This window comes from Durotheca rogersii (genome assembly GCF_024521655.1).
Source record: "Durotheca rogersii strain YMJ 92031201 chromosome Unknown GGS23scaffold_5, whole genome shotgun sequence".
In the NCBI taxonomy this organism is placed as follows: domain Eukaryota; kingdom Fungi; phylum Ascomycota; class Sordariomycetes; order Xylariales; family Xylariaceae; genus Durotheca; species Durotheca rogersii.
In genome coordinates this window covers 1,505,160-1,527,514 of record NW_026251236.1, presented here as the reverse complement: position 1 = coordinate 1,527,514, position 22,355 = coordinate 1,505,160, and the positions used below count along the sequence as shown (strand labels likewise).

The window sequence follows — 22,355 nt, the reverse complement described above, 5'->3', positions numbered from 1 at the left end:
TGTGAGTTGTTTAGGTTATCTCTCTGTCCGTTGCACGGTGATGTCAAATTTGAAGGCTGTGTCCGAAATTCTGCAGCACTGGGAAATGTCCCACTCGCACTGCTGAGACGGAGTGGGTTGAATTAGGCAATAAAAGCTCTGTTTTTTTCGCGTAGCACCTCGCCTGTTAGGTACGTTGCGTGAGGACTATGTGATCGTAGATGGACCCATGGATAGGATTGTGATCGATGTATGGTTTGTGACGCCTTCGTCAAGGTAGATGTTGGAATGAGTATCACCATCTTTTAATTACCTAGGTAGGTAAGTTTCAATACTGTACGTTTCCGCTGTGGCCGTGACGCTGCTGTTGACTGGGAGTGAAGTGGTGAGCTGCCATCGAAAGGGGTCGATATGACACAGAATCGGGATTCGTTACGAATCCCGCTCCCATAAGCCCGCCTGCGGATCGCCATCTGAGGCGCCACCGTTTGGGTACACTGGCCAGAGGCAAGGGTACTCCAAGTCACATCCCTGCCTACACCACAGCCAGCCTCCACTGAGTGGACCAAAGAACTGTGCCGGCGGGATCCGCGAAACCCGAAGGGACGAACCCCGTATTTATACCTACGCGGCATCGCAACCTGCTCTCCTCATCAGGGTTGTCGCCTCTTCTGCTTCGCTATTCCACATGTTAAAAGGCTCTCTCTGGCTTCTAATCCCGAGGCGGGAATCGTCTTTCGTATGCTCCGCACCGCCGGCACTAATACCACCCCTTGGCACCACGACTAGCCTACCACCCGAATACTACCACGTTCCTCATTGCCCCCTGGGTTTGTAGGTGCCTTCTACTCGGGACACGACCGGATGGACGCCGATTCGATCAGCCCGGTTTCAGTAATACCACCTGTACCCCGTAAATCCGTTCCATATGGCCAGGCGTGTATCAACTGCTCCAAGGCCAAATGCAAATGCGTTAGCCGCGGCGGCCCCGGTACCGCTTGTGACCGATGCCAGCGCTTGGGTAAGGAATGCCACCCGTCCGTGGGCGTCCGTAAGCGCTCTGTGAGACGCCCAGCATCCTCTCGGGCGGCCCACCTCGAGGAGAAGCTGGATGATCTGGTCTCGATACTCCGCGCCCAGGCCGCTGGCAACCCGGCGCTGAGCTCCTATAGGGCCCCGGTCGACGCCCAACTCCCCGGTGTTGCTACCGGCGGTAATCCGAATATTGGTGCCGGATTAAATATGAATTGGAATATAGGGGGGATATCTGGCGGTAACAAGGCCGTTATCAATGGCCATGGGTTGCCTTCATCAGAAATCCCGGTCCCCCACAGATATCCCGGCTCTGCCTCATCATATTCTACTCCTCGATCTGTTGCATCATCCCAGGATATGAGTCTCTCACCGGCAGAGGCTGAAGAGACACTTCAGTTATTCAGAGACAAATTCCTTAAATTCTTCCCGTTTATGTATCTTTCGCCGGAAACAACGTGAGTATCTCCCTGCCCTTACCAGGTCACTTCCACAGGAGGAGGGGGTGTTGTACTAAGACATCCGACTCATTGTACCTAAATTGTAGTGCTGCTGATCTGGAACGAACGAAACCGTTCCTGTGGCTGAACATAAGGACCATCTGCTGTAAGTCGATATCGCAAAAGGCAGCCCTGTGCCAGAGGGTAAGAGAGGTTGCGGCGCAGAGGATCCTGGTAGATCTGGATCGAAATATGGACGTGTTACTGGGGCTTCTTACCTACCTCGGCTGGTATGTATCTCTTCTATGGGGTGTCAATCACCTTTCTCTAAACTCTCATCATATCAAAGCCGCGGGTGGAGAACTGTTTCTAACGTTCCAGGCCAGGGGAATGCACCATTTCTGTGGAAGGACGTATATCGTCGCCTACACGGGCCTGGCTCTCTCTGTCATTACGGATCTGCGTCTGGATAAATCGCCGCAGGACAATTACTACGAGCTCTACTGCTTCAGGCCGTCGAACCTATATCCGAAGACGGGATCGACGGGCCGCACCAATGAGGAAAGGAGGGCGGTTCTGGCGTGCTTCGTTGCCTGCTCCGCGTACGTATTTGTCCCATCGCATCTGATCAATTCCTAAGGCGGACGCAATGTACAAAGACCCTAAGGGAGCGGCAAGACTAACACATATTATTCTCACCTTTAGTAACTCGACCTTCCTCCGGAGCCACTCCATGCGGTGGACATCGCACATGGAAGACTCGCTGGAGAAGCTTGCAGCGGACCCCAAGTGCCCTAACGATGAGGTCCTTGTCGCAATGGTAAGGGCACAGAGGATCATTGAAGACGTTAGACAGGCGACCTGGCGAACTCTCGACGCCCCTGGTCAGCATGCGCCGCCGAAACCACCCCCAGCGTTCTACTCCAAGGCCCTTAGGGTCAATCTCGAAGGATTGCGAAAAAGTATATCACCCTCGCTGTTAGAAAATAGTATGTCTATCCCCTCTACTCCGTAACCACAGTGGACGAGCTTGGTGGCCTCGCCGTTATCTTCGTATGCCTCTCCACGTAATATGCCAAACTAATTCACGCCTGCAGAGATAGTGATCTCATACCTGTGTGGGGTCGAACTCGCCATTGCAGACATGGCGTTCTGGAACCCGAACGGACTCCTCTCCGCGACTCATCACCTCGCCAAGGGGGGCAGCAGCAGCAGCAACGGCGGCGGCGGCGGCGGCGGCGGCGCTCACCACCACGCCAGCTACATCGCCAACAGCATGAACAGTCTTAACAACACGATGAGCAGCAACATCCAGAGCAACACCAACAACGGCGCCAGCGGCATCACTGGCGGCAGCAGCGGCGGTGTCGGCACGACGACCGACTACGTCGACGTCAGCAGGGCGGACGCGTACTACGCGAGCCTGCAGGCGGGGAAGGCGAGCCTGGAGAACCACCTGTCGTTCGCGGCGGGGGACTACATCGGGTTCTCGTTCCCGCACGCGCTGCACTTCATGCGGGCGCTGCAGGCGCTGTACCGGCTGGCGGCGCTGGACGGCAGCAGCAGCAGCGGCGGCGGCGGCGGCGGCGGCGCTGGCGCGGACGCGAGGTGGTGGGACGGGCCGGCGGCGGTGCGCGCGGCGGTGGACCTGCCGGCGGCGGTGGAGCGCGTGACGGACAACTACGCGCGCGTGGCGGCGCGGTACGGGCTCGAGAGCGGGCCCGACGCCTTCGACTACTACACGCGCGCGGCCAGCTCGCTGCGCGCCACCGTCGCCCTGTGGAACGCCTCGCTGGACCCGGCCGGCTGCTCGGCGGCCGCCGCCGCGACCGCCGCCCTCGAGGCGAGCCTGGCGGCCGTGGCGGCCGGGCCCGGCGCGCAGACGCCCGCCGGCACCGCCGCCGCCCCCGCGCCCCCCGGCCCCCCAGACCAGAGCCTAGATATCATGTCCATGGATTGGTTCGACGACCCCTGGCTCGCGGACTTCATGCGCTCTTTCGAGCCCGCGTAGCTGCGCGTGGCTGCTGGGACGGACGTGTGGGGAGAAGGGGGGTGGTACGCACCGCAGGACAACGCACCGGGGACGCGGCCGTATGCCTATGCTCAGCTGGCATTGGGAGCGGGCTGAGGGGGAGGGGGCGGTCTGCGAGAATGAGCGACGGGACCGGTGCTCCGCTGATGAGCTCGCGGGGAGGATGGGCATCCTAACTGCTGTATTAATGACGAAGGGATAAGAGGCTAGAGAAGCGCGCCAGAGACTCGGATCCTGCGCCGGCGGTGTAGGATAGGTCTCGAGTATCGCGGGGTTCAAAACTAGGAGCGTTGCTATAAGGGGGGGGGTTAACGAGAATATACCACTTCATCCAGACTGCAGTCTGCTTGCCGCTGCCGGTTCTAAACTGCAGCTTGTAATATACCTCCAGTGCCAATACCGGCAGTCTCATTTTGTAGTGGCTCTTTACACAGGTAATATAGGCGCGACCGCGGCATTGACGAGTGGTTTGGCTCCGTTACAGAGTTGTAATCTCTTAATGCCTGCGGTCGCCTAAACCCGTCCAGAATAGGGGCTGCACGAAACCCGACGTACCTGCAGTTCACTGGTCATCTCGTGTCTCAGAGAATCCCGATCACGAGCCATGGCGCCTACGTCCGCCAGGCGAATTCTGCGTCTCTGTTGGGTAGGTATTTTCGATTTTGTTGCGGCCATGCAGTTAGAGATCCAAGCCCCAGGGGGGCGGGCTATAACGCCATGAAGTGGACCTGCGTAGACCAACTCGTCGTCTCGTACGCCTGCAACACTTGCCTAGCCATCATGACCACTTACGGAGCAATACAAGACCCGACGGAAACAGCCCGCGAAGCGTCTACGACATTTGACTCCCGTCGGCGGGACTTGAATTCCGTCTACAAACGAGAAAACAGGCTCGCCGTTCCAGCGTTATGTTCGTCGTGTCATGTTGCCATGACTGCCTAACGCGTGTATACAGGTGCTATCGTGTCTTGGCCGGGATTCGGGCACGGCGTCAGACAACAACCCGGCGTAGACTAGCATGCTCGTGGACGGGGTAGTATTGGCAAGCTCCTTTGCGTCCCGACGTAGCCTTCTGGAGTATTGCGCTATATCGCCGAGTTTTCACGCTGACACGTTGAAATTATCTGTCGCTCCATGGCTTGTTTACTGGGTAGGGGGGCTCGCTTGCCAGTGCGTGCGCTCGCAGGGGCGGCGTGAAGGATGTATAATAGGCGACGCGGACTCGAGAACATCGGTTGCTTGGTGCCCATCAAGCTCTGTCTTTTGTGTCGCCATCTAACTTCGAAGGATCCACCAGGAGGCCGTTCGACCGTGTGAAGGCTCTATCCGCGACACTAAACGAGGTGTCGCGTAAGTATGTCGAACACAACCGTCCCGCACCTATCAGATCCCGGAAACGTCTTCGAGAAGGCCATGGAGTGGGAGAGGATCCCGACTGCGCCGCCGAGGTCGGCTGGCGGCTCGATGACCTCGCTGGAACTACACGACATTAGAGCAGCCAGCGATACCCGTGCGGCCGCCAGCGCGGGGAATAAAGCAAACGAAGAAACGCCGGCGAGCGAGATCGAGAGCATTGAGTATGTCTCGGGCTACAAGCTCGTCCTCCTCTTGATCAGTCTCTCCACGTTCTTCTTCCTGGTCATGTTGGATATGTCGATTATCACTACGGTAGGCTCTCTCGACCTCCTGACGAAGGGGCCCTTGCCCATGTATAAGTCTCGGCTATATATCTGTGTATATTAGGGGCACTCTGGTACGGCAACGCGAAGACGAGTGGAATAATGCTGACGAGACGTTCGCGCCGCTCGACGGAAAATAGGCCGTTCCGCAGATCACATCGGACTTCCAGAGGCTGCAGGACATCGGGTGGTACCATGGTGCGTACCAACTCGCTAGGTACGCATCCCATCCCCGCTCTATCGCATGAGGCACTCCGGGGTGTCTTTCCTCCTCCTTGGGATGCTAACTTGGCGTCCATACACGCAGTGCGACATTGCAGCCCCTGACGGGCACGGTGTACTCGCGCATCAGCGCGAAGTGGGTGTTCCTGGGCTTCTTCGGCGTCTTCGAGCTCGGCTCGCTGCTGTGCGGCGTCGCGCAGTCCTCCACCATGTTCATCGTCGGCCGCGCCGTCGCGGGTCTCGGGAGCTCCGGCATCCAGAACGGCGCCCTGACCATTCTCTCCAGCGCCGTGCCGCTGCTGAAAAGGCCGGGTAGGTAACCGCTGAAAACTCCGCGGCCGCCCTGCTTCTGTGAATCGTGTTTGCTGACGCACAATCGCGCAGTCTATATGGGATTCCTGATCGCCTGTGAGTTCATAGCCTGCGGCTCGTCTGGGTTGGTCGATGTTCGTATGCTGATGATGGCTCGGTAGTCGGCCAGATTAGCATCATCCTCGGACCCCTGATCGGCGGCGCCTTCACGCAATACGTGACCTGGAGGTGGTGTGAGTCTTTCCCCTATTTCCGATTCGACTCCTATCTCGTCTCCTGGCATTTTACTGAGAATATCTGGACCATGCAGGCTTCTACATCAACTTGCCGCTGGGTGGCCTTGCCGGGCTCTTCCTAGCCGTCATACATGTTCCCGACGCGACGGTCAAGCCGCAGATCTCACTAGCGGTGCTCCGTCAGGTTATACCACGGCTCGACCTCATCGGTTTTTCTATCTTCGCACCGGGCGCTATCATGTTTCTCCTGGCCCTGCAGTTCGGCTCCTCGGAGTATCCCTGGAATTCGCCTACGATTATCGGTCTCTTCTGCGGTGCCGGTGCCGCTATCGCGCTCTTCCTGCTCTGGGAGCGCCGCCAGGGCGACGACGCCATGATTCCCTTCTCCATGGTGCGCATCCGCGTCGTATGGGTCAGCGCTATCCAGTATGCCAGCCTGATGACGAGCACCATGCTCGGCGGCCAATTCTTCCCCATCTACTTCCAGTCTGTGAAGGGTGTCGGCGCGACGATGAGCGGCGTATACATGCTGCCCAGTATCCTATCGGGGTTGGTTTTTGTCGTCCTCTCCGGAGTATTAAGTCTGTCCCGCCCACGCTTGGCATGAGAGAATGCATTCCGTGAAGAGCATTTGCTGATTCTGCTTAGCGACTCGATTCGGTTATTACCTTCCGTGGGCGGTTGTCGCAGGGTTATGTACCGCGATCGCCAGTGGCTTGATCTCGACCTGGGGCCCTGAAACCGAGATCGCCGAATGGATCGGATATCAGGTTCTCTTCGGTGTCCGCGGCTGCGGTGCACAAGCGGTTCGTTCCACTGGCCTGCCGCCCTGTCCCCTTGTCTCTGTCCGAGCTGACCTTGCCCTAGGCTATAATTGCACTTCAGAGCAACCTCCCACCGGCCCAGAGCGCCCTTGGGATCGCTTTCTTGATCTTCTGCCAAAACCTTTTCACGGCTGTCTTCGCTGTCGTAGGGAATACTATTTTTACGCAGACGCTGCTAAAAGAAATCTCGAGACTCGCGCCCTCGGTGAACCCAGCCGGCGCCCTCGCGGCGGGGGGTAGCGCCGAGGCTGTGCGGGCGCTGGTGCCAGCGGGAAGCCCGGAGCTGGCTAACGTGTTGCTGGCCTTTTCTAATAGCTTCGACGCGGCCTGCTATGTACTCGCCGCCGCTGCGTCCTTGAGTTTTGTCATGGCTTGGGGGATGGGCTGGGTTGATGTCAGGAAGAAGGTGCCCGAGAAGGGGACAGAGAAGGGGGACGTTTAAGGGGAGGAAGAAGGGCCCGGGCATGCTGAGTGGTATTTTAGAATCATAACCCACAGGCAGTTCGTGGTCGCTGAGCACACGAGGAAAGGAGGGGGTCCTGGCGAGGACTGTAAGACAGGTAAGATGTCCGGACGGATACACACGCCTAACTTCTTTTCACACGCAATACGTAAGGGTTTATACCTACATAGATGAAACATACAATTTTAGAACGGGCATCGGAATACACTGCCGCTCCAGAAGCGTTTTGCCTATTCGAGAACTCAGACACCTGAATCCGTTGGAAGAGGCCGATGAATTGATTTCCGGACTGATTGTAGGAATTATCAATTGGCGGATGAGGTGCATCTATTTCTTTTCTCCGATGACGGGCTTGAATGGACACTCCGTGCGGAACTACCATGCTCGCGTATCGGGCAGCGTCCTAACAATGCGGGTTGGTCGCTGGCGTCCAGAGGTGGGTGAAATGACAGTTCCTGACCATTCCAACACGAGAGACGGTCTACTGTATTCCGGAAGACGAGGAGGCATGGAGAGATAGTGTCATTGTGGGATATCACGGCAGGGTCTATGGCCCAGTCCCTGGGACATCTCCGCTTTATTGAATGAGAATGTCGGGTCGAAATGGGGCAATCCGGGAGTGACGATAGCTGATGGCTGTGCTGGCATAGTGTTGTTTTTCTGCACCACCACTTGTGAATACCTCGCGGCGCCAACGAACACCGTAAACCCAGTCGAAGACGAGTTCAGCCACGACTCCGCCATGAGCGAGAGCCACATAGAGATGTGAGACAGGGGAGGGTGGCAGAGAAGCCCACTAATAGCGAGGGAGAGCGGGTAACCGGGAGCCATCTCATCCCAGCCCCCTCCAATGATTCAATGGGATGTGGAGGACGCCCAGTCACCCTCGCCGTTTCGCTGGCGCCCATCATCAATTAGCGGGTGGACTGGCGCGCGTGGGCAGCTCGTGAGTGAGCTGGGGTCCGTAAAATCTTCTCGAAATAGTTTATATAGGTAGCTTGGTTCCTGGTGTTTGGTAGCCAAAAAAAGTCCACTTGGATTCTCTTTTGCATGCTCTAGATTTTAAAGACGTTCTCTCTCTCTCTCTCTCTCGTTATTTTTAGTTGCGCAACCTATCTCTAGACTTACACGGCAGTCCAGTACCTCACCAGGTTGCGCCGAGGACAATGCCATTCATTCCCAACACCCCCGAGTCCCATCTGGGTCGGTCTGATTCTAAGAATCCAGAGACAACTTGTCGAGGCATTACTTCGGGAGGCCGGCCCTGCCGACGACCCTTAGATGCCCCTCCGAAGGGATCCCGTATTAAGGGCAAGAATGCGCGCGTGGACGACCTGCGCGATCCCGATCTCTACTGCTGGCAGCACAAGGACCAGGCGAACCTGTCCGCGCAGTCCAGCCCCGGCCCAAGGACAAAAATCACCCCTATTCTCGAATCTCGCCCCAGCGTGGATACCCTGATCGGCCGACTGGGCATAGTCGAAGCACAACAAGGGGGACATTCGGCGGGCGGCAATCGCCACGACGAGAAGTACTCACAGCCTCAGCAATACTCGGAAACAAAAAAGAGGACGACTTTCTGCTGCTGCTTCACCCTGCCCGATGTAGAAGAAGAGCTCCCGACCCGCCCGCAACCGACACCGATACAGAGCGCGCCCCAGAGACCAGCTTCTTCAAAGTTACCATCGAGCCAACAGCACCTGGCGCCCCCTTCAGCACATTCGCGACCTGCCTCTTCATCCTCTAAGCGCCCGTCCGAGAAATCCACGACATCCCAGACGTCGCAATACTTAACATTAATCCCCCCGACGGCGTCCCCGCAGACGGCTTCGCAGCTGATGGCGGAATTGGCGAAGCCCATCTCGCAGCAGGACGAGCCCGGATACATCTACATATTCTGGCTGACGCCCGAGTCGCAGCCGGCGGGCCCCCCCGCCGAAGCGGCTAGGTCGCTCCTGTCGCCACCCCGGCCCGACGCCCGGCAGAGGCGGCCCAGCGACGTCCTGCAGTCGTTCGCGGTCAAGAACAGCAAGACGAGTTCGTCGAGCAAGAAGACGATCCTCCTGAAGATCGGCCGGGCGACGAACGTCCAGCGGCGCCTCAACGAGTGGACGCGCCAGTGCGGCTACAACCTGTCGCTCATCCGCTACTACCCCTACATCCCGTCCAGCAACCCGACGACGCCGCGCAAGATGCCGCACAGTCACAAGGTGGAACGGCTCGTGCACCTCGAGCTGATCGGCGCCGGCCTGCGGGTGAGCGACAAGGCCGTCTGCGAAGCGTGCGGGAAGTCTCACCGAGAGTGGTTCGAGGTCGACGCCAACAGAGAGAGCGTCGTGATGGTCGACGAGATTGTCAAGCGGTGGTCGGACTGGGACGAATCCAGGGCATAGTGAAATTCTCACAGTACCTCTTCCGAGACGGCGCAGCACGACGACGACGTCATGAGGGACGTGGACAGGGGTTCTTTTTCATTTTTCATTTTTGAATCTGGCATGGCGTTTGGTAATGATCAGGTAAATTCGGTCCGGCGGGCGGGCATGGGTAACATTTATATAAAAAAACATGACACGCAGCCACTACGGCCCGGCTTCGGCAGTTTGAACATGTGTGTGTGTGCCACTTCGTGTCCCTTACATACCCAAGTCGCTATCGTATTTTGCATAGGTGAGTGTTTCGTTTCTGTCCTCCAACGCCATTCTCGTGTAAACGTGGGCATCCCAGAGCGTTGGATCGAGCCGATGTAAGCGGTCTCCCCCCTCAGCCGCTTGCTGGGCTGGTTGCACGTTTGTTGACAATGTACTCCATGGAGAGACAGATGGCTTTCCGTCGGCCGGCGCAATGATACCAACAAGGGCTCGTCGTCCGAAGAGCAGCCCCGAAGGATTCCTCTCCTGGAACGATCGTACCCGATGCATCCAATAAGCGGCGCGAGTTGTCGTGCTGAAGCACTGCAGATCTCATAGTGATAAGCCAGGCAGGCGGACCTTGCTGTTGGATTACCATCCAGTCCCTACGATACATGGCTTCATCGTGGCGTTCTCATGCGCGTGTTCGGCGGCCCCTCGTGATTGCGCCCAATCAACCCACAACTTCAACTGCCATCCCGGGACCTAGTAGATGGACACGAACCAGTCTCCCGAAATAACTCGGTCTCCATACTAACCGATTTTTGGCGTTACCTCGAAAGCTGGTTGGGCGGGAGGCGTAAGACGGGCCAAGAGGGCGTTCCGGGTACAGACTCGGATGCTATTCGTCGTACACTTGCTCCCCCTTCACCCCCTCCCGAAAGTGCAAATCCTACGATGGCTACGCTAGTAGTGGTTATTGGATGCTGAATATACAAGTGCAGGAACCGAACCCCCTCTCCTCTTTGGCATGGTATATACCCATACGCATTCTCGGGAGCAACCAGACTAATAACCATGTCGTACCTCTGTTTGGGGTGTCTTGGGGTTGAGGGCGCATGAATTAATGCTCGGCTGCAACACACGCCGGTGGGATACAAGCGCCATCCAGCCTCGTAGGGATCAGATTACTTGTCTCTCCCGTCGAACCCCGCCGTGGCGTGGTCAGAATTGTACACATCCCGGCGACGGAAAGACAACGACGGTCCCTAGCCGAAGCACACTGGTCGATGGCAAAGTCAGCGTGGTGAGGCTATGGGGACTGTACGCTGTAGAAAAGACTCACCACTGCACGTTGCTATGGAGGCTGGTAGATTCGGGCAATAATGTGACGGACACGCGATCCTTCACTAGCCTTCATAGCCGGATCGAGATTTGTCCGGCTACCTCTCTGGGGTGGCATCCCTAAAAGCTCTCTAGACTGCGTGTCTCATCCTCTAGAAGGAAGATGCTTAGGTGAATGGATGCCACCTAGGTATTCCGCCGCCGGGGTCGTCCTACCGCTGCTAAGGTGACTGGTCGGTAGAAGCTCCTATCGGCACCCCTTGCTAGCTGACTCCAAATGCTACCGTCCTTCCCACGGCACGTATCAAGGGTTAATATCCCTATGCTCGCTAACTCGTGGCAATATCTGCCTCGAGAATACCTCGTATACAGACTCCGATCTAGTAGCCCGCTTAAATTCACCATCTCCGCGTGCGCGGACAGGCTGTAGAGTCAGCGCTCATTTGGCGCTCCGGTTTGCGCTTCCCACAAGACCTCGCCGTCACTCACCATCATGACAGACGCCTCATCCGTCGTGGGTCGCGACGATGGCCACGCCACGCAGTATCCGCTAGCGCCCAGTACGACCGTTTCGGTCGACCAGAATGCGTCGCTATTATCGTGGGGCAGCGGGAGTGCGCCATCTCTGCCATCGGTAGACGGCGAATCGCAGACGGTTAGTGCTGCGACAAGCGACGGTGACAGTATCGTTGATTAACTAGGGCAGGAAACAACATCGATTTCGGGAAGCATGCGGTATGATCTAGCCGAGTAATTCATTCGTATATATCCGGACTGGTCACTTTCTAACATCAGGTTTCATCAAAAAGATCCTCTACCATGTCGTTAGATTCGAGTCTCTGCCATTTCGTCGAAGAGAATGGCCGCACTTACCATCGCTACAAAGAAGGCAGTACGATGTACCCGTAGGCCACGGAACCCAGGCTGATCGCTGACATCTTTATAGGATATTTCCTACCAAACGATGCTGTAGGTTACGAGATCCACGCGACGGGATCTTCCAACTGCTGACGCACGAATAGGCAGAGCAAGAAAGATTAGGTAACTTGTTCCCTCTCCCCTAACCCTGGATGACTCGATATATCATATCATATATCATATCATATCATTGCTTACGATCGGGGTAGACCTACAACACCAATTGTTTACGATAGCTATCGGGGGCAAGCTATACATCGCGCCGGTCCCGGAAAACCCCAAACGAGTATTAGATATCGCGACAGGTGAGACCGGGTTCCTCGCCGTTGAAATATTCTCCTGGCTCACAGATTCCTAGGGACAGGCATATGGGCTATAGACTTTGGTTCGAGACGCCACTCCAGAGACCATCGCGACTGGTGCTAACGCGCCGCTCCTAGCTGTCCAGCACCCTAGATCCCAAGTCATCGGGACCGACCTCAGCCCTATCCAACCCCAGTTGTAGGTCCGCCCGCGCGCATGCCATCGTATCCTCCCCGTCTGGCCGGCGCCTGCTAACCTATCCGTCTGGGGCCCCGGGTAGCTTGCCGGAGAACTGCAAGTTCGAGATCGACGACGCGGAAGACGAGTGGACGTTTAGCGAGCCGTTCGACTTCATACACGGGCGGGCGCTGATGAGCTGCTTCAACGACCCGGCGGCGGTGGTGCGCCAGGCGTTCGCGCACCTGGCGCCGGGCGGGCTGATGGAGTTCCAGGACGCGCTGTTCCCGATGAGCTACATCGGCGAGGCGCCGACTGCGTCGGCGCTGTACCGGTGGAACCAGCTGATGATGGAGGGCGTCGGGCGGCTCGGCCGCTCCTGGAGCAACGTGCAGCACTACCGCCGCTACTTCGAGGAGGCCGGCTTCGTCGACATCGTCGAGAAGCGCTTCTACTGGCCCACGAGCCCCTGGGCCAAGGGCCTGTACTACAAGACCGTCGCCGCCTACTTCCAGGAGGACATGCTCGCCGGCCTCGAGGCCATGAGCCTCAAAGTCCTCGGCGGCCTCGGCATGTCCCCCCGCCAGATCCGCGAGTTCGTCGAGGACGTGAAGCGCGACTTCTTGGACACGAACCTCCACGCGTACTTGACAGTGTCAGTCTTTCTCTCCCCCCGCGCCCCGACGGCACTTCCTGGGACAAACCCGCTCACTCCTCGTAGGACGTATATATACGGATATAAGCCCCAATATCCGCTTTGAAAGGGGGGTTATCCCGAGGGTTTACCTTTGACGCGGCATTGCTCGCGTGGCCCTTCTTCGGCTACCTATTTCGTAGGCTCCGGCACTTCCGGCTCCTCGCTGCATCGCCCGCCCGCACCCTTACTGCTCTATGTATATACGCCCTGGTCAGCCTTAAGCATCGTCACCTCCCTAACCCCACATAGTTGCCGCGGGGGGTGGGTGGTGTGGTAAGTGAGTTTCATTCAATGCAACGTCGCGATCGTACCAACTGCCCGGGCTTCCTGGCACGAAGGTGATTACCATATGCGGCGGCTAACGCGTTCGTGCTTCTCAGGATGACGTTGCTGGAGGGGCCGGGTATATATATTCCCAACGGGCTAAACAATACGGTCGGAGCAGGTGAGTAGAGGGACGGATGGTTGTGAAATATCCCCTGCAGTGCATCCATCGCTTCGGAATCGAAAATGACGACACGTGCTGGTTAAAACGGGAGAGGAATTGTAACAGCTCGTATGCGAGAGCATAGTGGATGAGGACGGCGAATTGATTATGCTTTTCAACCTCCATGATCATCCGCAAAAATTGAATGGGATGAAACGAAAAAGCGTCGGCGCCACCGGGGACACGATGAGTGGTTTTTAATAAGAAGCATATACTGAGTACATCAATAAATCGGCGCATATTCTGCTACCTATATCTCGGTTACGAACTGCAGCTCGCTAGGTTGTCGAGGTAAAGTGGTGAAGGAGGTGTAGAGACCGGCAGCTGGTAGGTTTAGTGTGTTGCGCGGTTCACTACTGAATCGCTCGCGACTCTTGTGCTGGAGCGTAGACAGGTACATACATAAGTCCGTGTGTCTTTGCCGCCAGGTGGCTTTGTAGTCCATACAAAAATATGGCTCAGACGATCCGATACCCTGAAGAGCTAAGGGTCTTAGTAGTGACAGTTCCTGGCTTGCTCCGAGGCAGATGGCGCCGAGAAGGGAGGCGACGCCGGATCGTGATGAGTGGGGGGTTCGTCGGGTCTGGGCGTGATGAAAACTACAATACGGAGCATATCGTGAAATGTATACACTCTGCCTCTATGCCTTACGTTAGTTAGGTTGGACAGTATAGAGGCGGTGGTTGCGTGGCCGGTAACAAGGCCAATGGATCGGCCTGGCTACGGGATCTTCGTCGAGTCTTTGACCAGTAGGCTCGCCAGGGAATCGTTACGCGCGGGGACCCCTGTGTTGATCAGAAAGGTAGGTAGGTATCTAAGCCAAGCCTGTAGATTCGACAAGCCCTCTAATGCCGAATCGCCATCGCGAGTTTCTGACGGAGACACCTCCCCCCTACACAGGGCTCGGAAGTGCAGACCTGGAAGTAGGTATACGCCTATCTGCATGCCTTGCTGGCCTCTCTCTCTGTCTCTCTCTCTCCGCCCACGGATAGGACGCTTATATAAGTACCTATAGTCCAAGTAGGATCCGAGCTCTGGCAAATGTAGCACCCCTACTTGGACTGTGTCGAGGGCACAACATGTTCGAGAAGGGGGTTTTCTCTCTTACCTACTTACATGAGCCGATGGGCACCGGTAATCTGCCTCCTAACCATTGGCAATAACTCTGCTAGGAAGAAATCATTAACAAAACCCCCTCAGTGACACTACAAGGATGCGATAGATGCTTGGTAATCGTAACGGGTACCGGGCCTACTGAGCCAAGAGGCTGACGGGGAGGTGGAATCCATTATCACAGGATGGTTATTAGGTTGGCTTACCTACCTTTCTTAACGCTTTCACCTCGTATGCGATAAATCGACAACATATTACCTACCTAGTATGATCTACCTTTACCTATCGTATAAGAAGCCTAGCACATGCCTACCAAGAGACTGCCTATAAACCAACTCGTACCCAACACTATATAGTCGTCACGTAACCGTAGGTATGGCATACGAATACCGCGGACGGCATCACAGATACAGGGCCCTTGTACCGGTACCTCTCGGTACCTAGGTACTTTAAGCCGCGTACCCCGCCAGTCCCCCTCCTTTCGCACGCAGCGCAGTAGCGATAATGCGAGATGCGCCGCGTCGGAGTAAAGTCATGAAGCGAAAGCCGACGGCACTCGACACCGCTCAATGAGGTGAGCGATGCCAATCCCTCGCCCGACGGAGACGGAGACGCTACGGACGATCATTTGCGAATAGGCAGGTCGGTATATAACGCCTAGGTCTCGCGACGCGAGGTTGCTCCTCTGATGGCCACCCCGCACCCCAACCCACCATTCTCTCGTCTCCATCTTCCTTAGCTATACCTACCGACCTGTCCACCCAAGCCTACACAATGTCCTTGTCTTCGTGCTGCCTCAGGGCCTTTCAGTGGAGCGGCACTCCCACCGGAAGAGTCGACAAGCTGGCCGGCAACGATACCTACATCGCGGGGGACAATCCCGACGCCGCCATCCTGTTCGTCCACGACGTGCTAGGCTGGACCTTTCCCAACGCGCGGCTGCTGGCGGACCACTACGCGCGCGAGGCGAACGCGACCGTGTACCTGGTCGACTTCTTCGGCGGAGAGATCGTCCCGCCGGCGCCCGTCCTCGCCGGCGAGTTCCACAAGATCGACCTGCCGGGCATCGTGAAGCGGAACGCGCGGGAGATCCGCGAGCCGGAGATCTTCGCCTGCGCCAGGGCGCTGCGCCAGAAGTACAGGAAGGTCGGCGCGGTCGGCTACTGCTACGGCGGGTGGGCGGTGTTCCGGCTCGGCGCGGCGGAGCACGACCCGCCGCTGGTCGACTGCGTCTCGGCCGGCCACCCGTCGCTGCTGACCACCAAGGACATCGACGAGGTCGCCGTGCCCGTCCAGCTGCTCGCCCCCGAGATCGACCCCACCTTCGCCCCCGAGCTCAAGACCCACGCCTTCGAGACCCTGTCGAAGCGCAAGCAAGAGTTCGACTACCGCCACTTCGCCGGCGTCCAGCACGGCGCCCTCGTCCGCGGCGACGAGAACGTCCCCGGCGAGCGTCTCGCCATGGCCAGGGCCAAGGACGCCGCCGTCGCCTGGTTCAACCAATTCCTGCACGAGCCCTGAGACGATCGGCATTGCTGCCACCGCCCGATGGCGTAAAAGGCGTAGGAGTCGGCCGCGTACATACCTGCGTATGACGATGCGGTCCGATATACAGCAATGGGTTACTTCGTTAGGGAATTAAATCACTCTACTCTGGCGCAATGGCGGCTCGAGAGCGTACCTATTTCGTGCCGTTGTCCATCTCTTCGATAGCCATTCATTCCGGGTTACTTCGACGTGAACTAGAAGAGTGCAATCTGAAGCGTCAGGTAGGTCTCTATGAAGCTGTGTACGTAATGAACCAGCCGCAATTACTAGGTGGTAAGCACGATAGAGGTATACCGTGTTAAGCCGTTCGTCGCAGGCCTTCACCAGTGATGGAGGGACTCCTCGACGCATCTCCGCCGAGTTATCACGACAGCTCGCGTGTAAGCAAGGAATATAGGTATAGTATACCGATTCGTCACAGTCGCGTATTCGATTGACGTACCCACGTACAACTTGTAGTATAACCTCAGCTTCACTCTGTTCTCGCAGGAGTTCGAACCGAACGTGTCTCAATGGTAGCATATACTTAGACTATTGAGCTGGCAAGCAGTAAGAGAGCCTCAAAATATCTAGAACTATGTGGACACTGAGCAGGTCTAGACATAAATTGTTACTCTCCCCCGAAAAACGCCGCAAGACCACGGCTAACCTCCCGCTTCCGCGACATAACCCGCTCTGAAACGTACTACCATATGTTATATAATAACGGGCTATCCCCCTAGCGGGCTACCTATTTCCTATTAAAAAATACGAAAACTAACCTATTTTAATTATACCGCTATTTATTAATTTTAAAGTTATTTAGGAAATATTATAAATATAATTCGTATAGAACTTTATCTTTAATTATACGTTTTCCCGGTTTTAATTAAACGTATATTACGGGAGATATTATAGGTTAAAAGTAGCGGTAAATATAAATATATAGTTATAAACCATTACTTAATTAATAGGAGTAAATATTAATTAGATCTCGATTAAATAAGCTTCTTTTATTATGAAACCCGTTTAAAAGGATCTCTTAGCGTTTGTTATGCGATTAGTTATTTAGGAAGGCGTTTCGATACGTCGTTTAATTATTATATATAGCGTTTCGCGAATTACGTTAACGGCTCGGCTTTAGGGTAAGTAAGCGCGGTTAGAGGTTTAATTATAATAACGCTTAATAAATAAGTAAAAGGAATATCTTACTACGTAGATTTTACGTTAGGAATAACTAAGGCTAGCTCCTAACTACCGTATTATTCGCCGAATTACGTAAGATATTTTAAACGCGAACGGCGATCTACGGCCTCTTAATAAGAATTAGCTTCATAACTTCCTAAAGCGTAACCCCTTAATTACGGTAAAATCCGGGCGTAAAACTAAAGCTTTTCGTTTTAACTACTTTAATAAAAGGGCTATGGATTAATATTTCGGTATCCGGGAAGCCGAATACGGCTAGATATAGCTTTATCTTACCTTTAACGTCGATAAGAAAGAAATTATACTCGGCTAAGGTAAGTAGCCTCTTCCATTCTTATCCTTCCGTTTCCGTATTAATTAAGGCATTAAAGCTCGATAGCTTAGTTCTCGGGAGCTTAAATACTAAAAAAGCGATCGTTAAGAGCTCTTAGGTTAAAACCTAGGCTTCGTTTATTAAGTATATTAGCGCTACGGGCCTTACCTTCCGACCGGGTATTATCTTTAAAGGAAAGGAGCTTTAAACGACTTAGTTTACGAATTAATTTATAAAGATCGCCGATTAATACTTTATAACCTTAAATAACGGTTAATCGGATAGCTATATTACGTTAAAGTAGCTAAAGAAGGTATTTATTAAGGAAACGGATGGTCTTTTTTCCTACGAATCTAACGCCTACTTATTAATTTTAAACGGCTATAAAAGCTATATTATTATTAATTTATTTATTTCTTAATTAACTAACGTTAATTTCGTATTTTTACGGTTTTTTTTTAATTTCTTAGAAGCGAGTATTATTAACGTATTACGATCTTAGGATAAGTTTATAACTACTTATTTCCGGTATAATATTTACCTATATTTCTTATTAACGTATACCTCTTACGGCTTATAACCGCTCGATAACGGCTTATTTAACGCTCTTAAAATAACTTATAAGAAGTACTTAAATTAGTTATACTCCTTAATAAATACCGCGTCGATTAATAAATTAAACTTCTTACGTTACTTATACGCGGTAAGAATCGACGCCTTTACCGAGAAAAACGTTTATACCGGCTTTAAGGTAACTAAAAACTAGCTAATAAGCCGTAATAAGGCCTTAAAATACCCTAAGCTTTAGGAGGAGAAAGATATAACCGAAACGAATTAACGCGAGAACCTAAAAAAGGAGAGCGTAAAGATATAGGTTTACGCGTTAAAAGCGATTAACGAGGTTAGGAAAGTCGCCGTTAATCGATCTTTACGTACTCGCGTAGCGTTAAAAGACGTTACTAACGTATATTACGACCTTCGTATTAAAATAATATTTAAAGATTACTAGATTTCCTCGTTAATGGCTTAATTAAAGTTAAAAAGCTAGTTTAAAAGGAGAATTATTTCTAACCTTAATAAGCGTTTCTAATTCCTTTACGAAATATTAACTTACGATTAGGATAGCTAATAGCTACTTAATATTACGTTAAAAGCCGTAATTAAGTAATAATAGTAATAAGAGGAATAAGAGGAAAAGGAGGAAGTAACGGTAGCTTAAAAAGAGCCTATAAGCTAACTAAGTAAAGATAAGGGGAATACTTAATTACTATATCGCGTCCGATTATTACGCGTAATTAAGGCTCCGGTACGCTTTAGAGATTAATTAAATAACGCGCTTTAATTTAATATATCTTTTATAATTTTACGAATTTATTTAAGTAAGCTATTTAATTTATAAAAGGGCGACTTTTAAGGCTTTTTAGTAAGGATAGGATAGCCCGCTAGGGGGATAGCCCGTTATTATATGACATATGGTAACTCGAACATTCATCCGCGTCTGAGACGGCGACCCTCCTCGATTCTGTTACCTGCCGAGCCCTATCTGCGCTACTCGAACCGGTTTTCCTCGTAAAAGGTGCTGCGCAGAGGTAGATCGGTGTCGATCCCCTTGGTGTCCTTCATGTGGCGGTCGAAGCTCTGCGTCGACAGCTGCACCTTCTCGAACAGGGAGCGGTCCAGCACCGGCGCGGCGGGCGGCTGCTGGCCGCGGCTGCGCGCCGCCTCGACGGCGTTGGTATAGTTGTGGTGGGCGAGGCTCGAGGCGATCTGGAAGGCGTTGCGGATCTGGCGGCCGTTCCAGCAGCCGGTGGAGCGGGCGTTGTCCTCGAAGTGCTTGCCGGCGAAGTCGATGATCTCGTCGGTCTTGATGACGAGCGTCGGGTCGCCGGTCATGTCGTGGCGCTGGGCCTCGATCTCGCGCAGCTTGGAGATGTTGAGCCGGAAGATGTCGCGCGTCTGCGCCTTGTCGAGCGGCGGGTAGTAGAGCGACATGTGGATGCGCGACTTGAACGCCTCGTCGATCGTGCCGACGCGGTTCGTCGTCAGGAAGAGCAGCCCGTTATAGTACTCGAGCACGCGCAGGAAGACCGAGACCAGCGCGTTGCGCTTCATGTCGACGCGCGACCGCTGCGACAGGAACACGTCCGCCTCGTCGAGCAGCAGGACGCAGTCCCACAGGTGCGCCAGGCGGAATACGTTATTCAGCGAGCTCTCGACCTCGGACGGCGAAAGCCCGAGGTCACCGCACGTGATGACGAACAGCGGCTTGCGGTACTCCATGGCCACGGCCTCCGCCGTCGCCGTTTTGCCGACACCGGGCACGCCGTGGAGGAGGACGACCAAGCCACGACCCTTGTTCTGGATCAGATCCTGGCTCGGCCCCTCCGTCGCCATGTCGACGTAGCGCCGCTCGAGCGACTTCTTCTGGAAGTGGGATGCGACGAGGCCCCTCACAATGTCCTTGTAGTCGTTGAGGATCTTCAGGTTCTCGAACACGCCCTGCTCTCGGCGGATGGCCTTGAGGAAGTGGCTGTTGACGGGTACGAAGCGACGCTCGCGCAGGGCGTAGGCGAACATGCGCTTGGGCAGGAGAACGAGGTCCTCGTCGCGCAGCTCTTGTCCGGTGTTGGACTTGACATCGTGGGTGCGGGCACCCTTGGCTCGCTGACGTAGGAACAGGTCCACGTTGAGGTTCTCGCGACGCTGCCACATCTCGACTCCGTCCAACTTCTGGACGATCTCGCGCTGTGCGTAAGCAAGGTTCTGGCGCGACCCGTCGAACCACTGCTGGATGTTCATCTCGTCGTCCTCTACCTCGCATCGGATGGATTTGGTGAGGGTCGTCCGGTGGAACGTCGGGCGCCAGTCGGGGTTCTGCTGGTACGCCTCCGCGAGGTCAACGATGACGTCGCTCTCTACAAATTCGGGGTGTCTCATCTTGTTGCCGTTCTCGTCGCTGAGAATCTCGTACTCAGGGTCGTCGTTATCGTACGGCGGATTCCTGGTGAGCGTCCATGCGTTGTACGACTGGTGCTTGTCGGTGAGGTACCGCTGGAAATCCCGGCCTTGCTGCTCGAAGGTCTGCAGAAGCTGCTTGTGGTCCGGCCGGTAGCGGATGGGGAAGACCTCGAGGCTCTCGATGAGCCGCTCCCCGGCGAACGACTCGATCTCAAACATGTGACGCACCGCGCCAAAGGTGTTCCCGTCGTGGTCGATGTAGTAAGCAAAAATATTGAACTTGGCCTTCTTATCTTGCTGAAGCTCGTCCGAGAAGAACTCCCACCCCATCTTCGAGGGGTAGGATACCTCGGGCTCGGGCACCTCAACTCGGTAAATTCGCCAGAGTTCATGGTAGCGACCAGCCGTCTCCCCGGCTGCCGGCATGTAAATTATGTCGCCGACTCGGAATAGAGACCATAAGTCGTCGTACTTGACCTTGTCCGCGCTGCTGCCGTCATACTGATTGTGCAGAGGCATGATCTCATCATCAATGAATTTGATGTAGCACCGCATGTCCCGTAGGGCCTCGGGGCCATCCATGATACCGTCTAAGTCTTCGGCATTCGTGTCGACCGACAGCAGGGACTCGGTATCCTCATTGTCACCCTCGCCGCCATCCTCACCCTCTTCCTTGGCGTCGTCGCTCTCCACGATCTCTACCTCCTCAGGAGATTCGTTGACCTTCTCGGACCTAATCTCTTCAAGCTCCTCGTAATCGGCCCACTTCTCTTCCAAGGTGGCGAGGATCTCTTTCATTTTGGGCTGGAAGTAGACCAACGGCTTGAAAGGACGCAGGAAGGTACGAGGAGTAGATCTATTCTCCGTATCCTTGAGCAGCGCGGTGAGATGGCCGAGAACTGGCTGGGACTGGATGCGGATACGTTGGATTTCGGTGTCGCTCGCCTGGGGAGGCTCAACTTTCCTCTCCCTCCTGTTCCTGTCCCCGGCCGAGTAGACGGGCTCCCTAGCGACGCCGTAGGGGAACATGTATTTCTGGCGTATGCGAGCGAGATCTTCCTTGCGCCGGGCTGCTTGCTCTCGCCGAACCTGGGCTTGAAAGTTGGGCCCGGCCATGAGGACCTCGATCGCGTAATCGGGCTCGTCAAGGTCGTGGAACCGATTCTTGAAGTTCTCGAAGTTTACCTTGCGGACTTCGGGGATCTTGGCCCGCCACTTGGCCTCATTTCGGCGGCGATCAGCAAGAATCCGCTCACGCCTTTCGGCCTCCTTCTGCGCTGCGAGGAAGGTCGGGTCATTATCGCGGTGATGATGCCGCGTCGTCTGGGTGGCGCTCTTGCTGCCGCCACGCCTAGTCCTAGCCATTGTGAAATAATATGGTTGGGATGCTGTGTCTGTCTAAAAAAGGGGAGAGGCGAGGATACTAGACAAGGCAGGTCGGCTCGAAAAGAAGACAGTAGCGGTTGGGTTAAGACACCAAAGCCAATGCTGATAACATAAATATTCGATGGTTATAGAGTTATATATATACAGATTCACATTGCACCTATTGCACGTCCTGAGGCTCTATGTGGTCCTCGCGGATTTGCACCATGTCAATAAGGCAACCATCCAAACTGCATACAGCATGTAGGACTTCTCGCTCTTGGTGTGGATGGAGAGGCCTCTCTGGCTAAGCGGCAGCGAGATGCCTCTGTAGGGGCTGAGCGGCTTGAGTCACTCGGTAGCACATCCCGGCCATCCCA

The 22,355-nt window shown here is 54.7% G+C and overlaps 6 protein-coding genes across 6 annotated transcripts; 5 read left to right on the top strand and 1 right to left on the bottom strand.

Moving 5' to 3' along the window:
- Nucleotides 1-843: 843 nt before the first annotated feature.
- GGS23DRAFT_594894 (uncharacterized protein) lies at nt 844-3,462 on the top strand (the record flags this gene model as incomplete). Its single annotated transcript, XM_051518230.1, has 5 exons — nt 844-1,469; nt 1,559-1,741; nt 1,838-2,053; nt 2,157-2,440; nt 2,549-3,462. 5 exons carry the CDS (start codon nt 844-846, stop codon nt 3,460-3,462), a joined length of 2,223 nt encoding a protein of 740 aa, XP_051374071.1.
- Nucleotides 3,463-4,947: 1,485 nt separating this feature from the next.
- Nucleotides 4,948-7,198, top strand: GGS23DRAFT_603941 (putative MFS multidrug transporter; the record flags this gene model as incomplete). Its single annotated transcript, XM_051519535.1, has 8 exons — nt 4,948-5,151; nt 5,303-5,379; nt 5,470-5,696; nt 5,769-5,792; nt 5,858-5,929; nt 6,007-6,513; nt 6,581-6,738; nt 6,800-7,198. 8 exons carry the CDS (start codon nt 4,948-4,950, stop codon nt 7,196-7,198), a joined length of 1,668 nt encoding a protein of 555 aa, XP_051374070.1.
- Nucleotides 7,199-8,183: 985 nt separating this feature from the next.
- GGS23DRAFT_423065 (DUF1766-domain-containing protein) lies at nt 8,184-9,809 on the top strand. Its single transcript, XM_051513783.1, has one exon. It carries the CDS (start codon nt 8,386-8,388, stop codon nt 9,610-9,612), a length of 1,227 nt encoding a protein of 408 aa, XP_051374069.1. The 5' UTR covers nt 8,184-8,385; the 3' UTR covers nt 9,613-9,809.
- A 1,411-nt stretch (nt 9,810-11,220) lies between these two features.
- GGS23DRAFT_423068 (S-adenosyl-L-methionine-dependent methyltransferase) lies at nt 11,221-13,152 on the top strand. Its single transcript, XM_051513784.1, has 10 exons — nt 11,221-11,566; nt 11,618-11,646; nt 11,721-11,803; nt 11,858-11,880; nt 11,934-11,952; nt 12,039-12,134; nt 12,188-12,214; nt 12,270-12,330; nt 12,413-12,964; nt 13,031-13,152. Exons 1-10 carry the CDS (start codon nt 11,405-11,407, stop codon nt 13,068-13,070), a joined length of 1,092 nt encoding a protein of 363 aa, XP_051374068.1. The 5' UTR covers nt 11,221-11,404; the 3' UTR covers nt 13,071-13,152.
- Nucleotides 13,153-14,821: 1,669 nt separating this feature from the next.
- On the top strand, nt 14,822-16,237 carry GGS23DRAFT_423060 (dienelactone hydrolase family protein). The gene has a single exon (XM_051513782.1). It carries the CDS (start codon nt 15,381-15,383, stop codon nt 16,125-16,127), a length of 747 nt encoding a protein of 248 aa, XP_051374067.1. The 5' UTR covers nt 14,822-15,380; the 3' UTR covers nt 16,128-16,237.
- Nucleotides 16,238-18,989: 2,752 nt separating this feature from the next.
- GGS23DRAFT_558832 (uncharacterized protein) lies at nt 18,990-22,094 on the bottom strand. Its single transcript, XM_051515780.1, has one exon. The coding sequence runs from the start codon at nt 21,973-21,975 to the stop codon at nt 19,201-19,203; it is 2,775 nt and encodes a 924-aa protein (XP_051374066.1). The 5' UTR covers nt 21,976-22,094; the 3' UTR covers nt 18,990-19,200.
- Between the last annotated feature and the right edge of the window lie 261 nt (nt 22,095-22,355).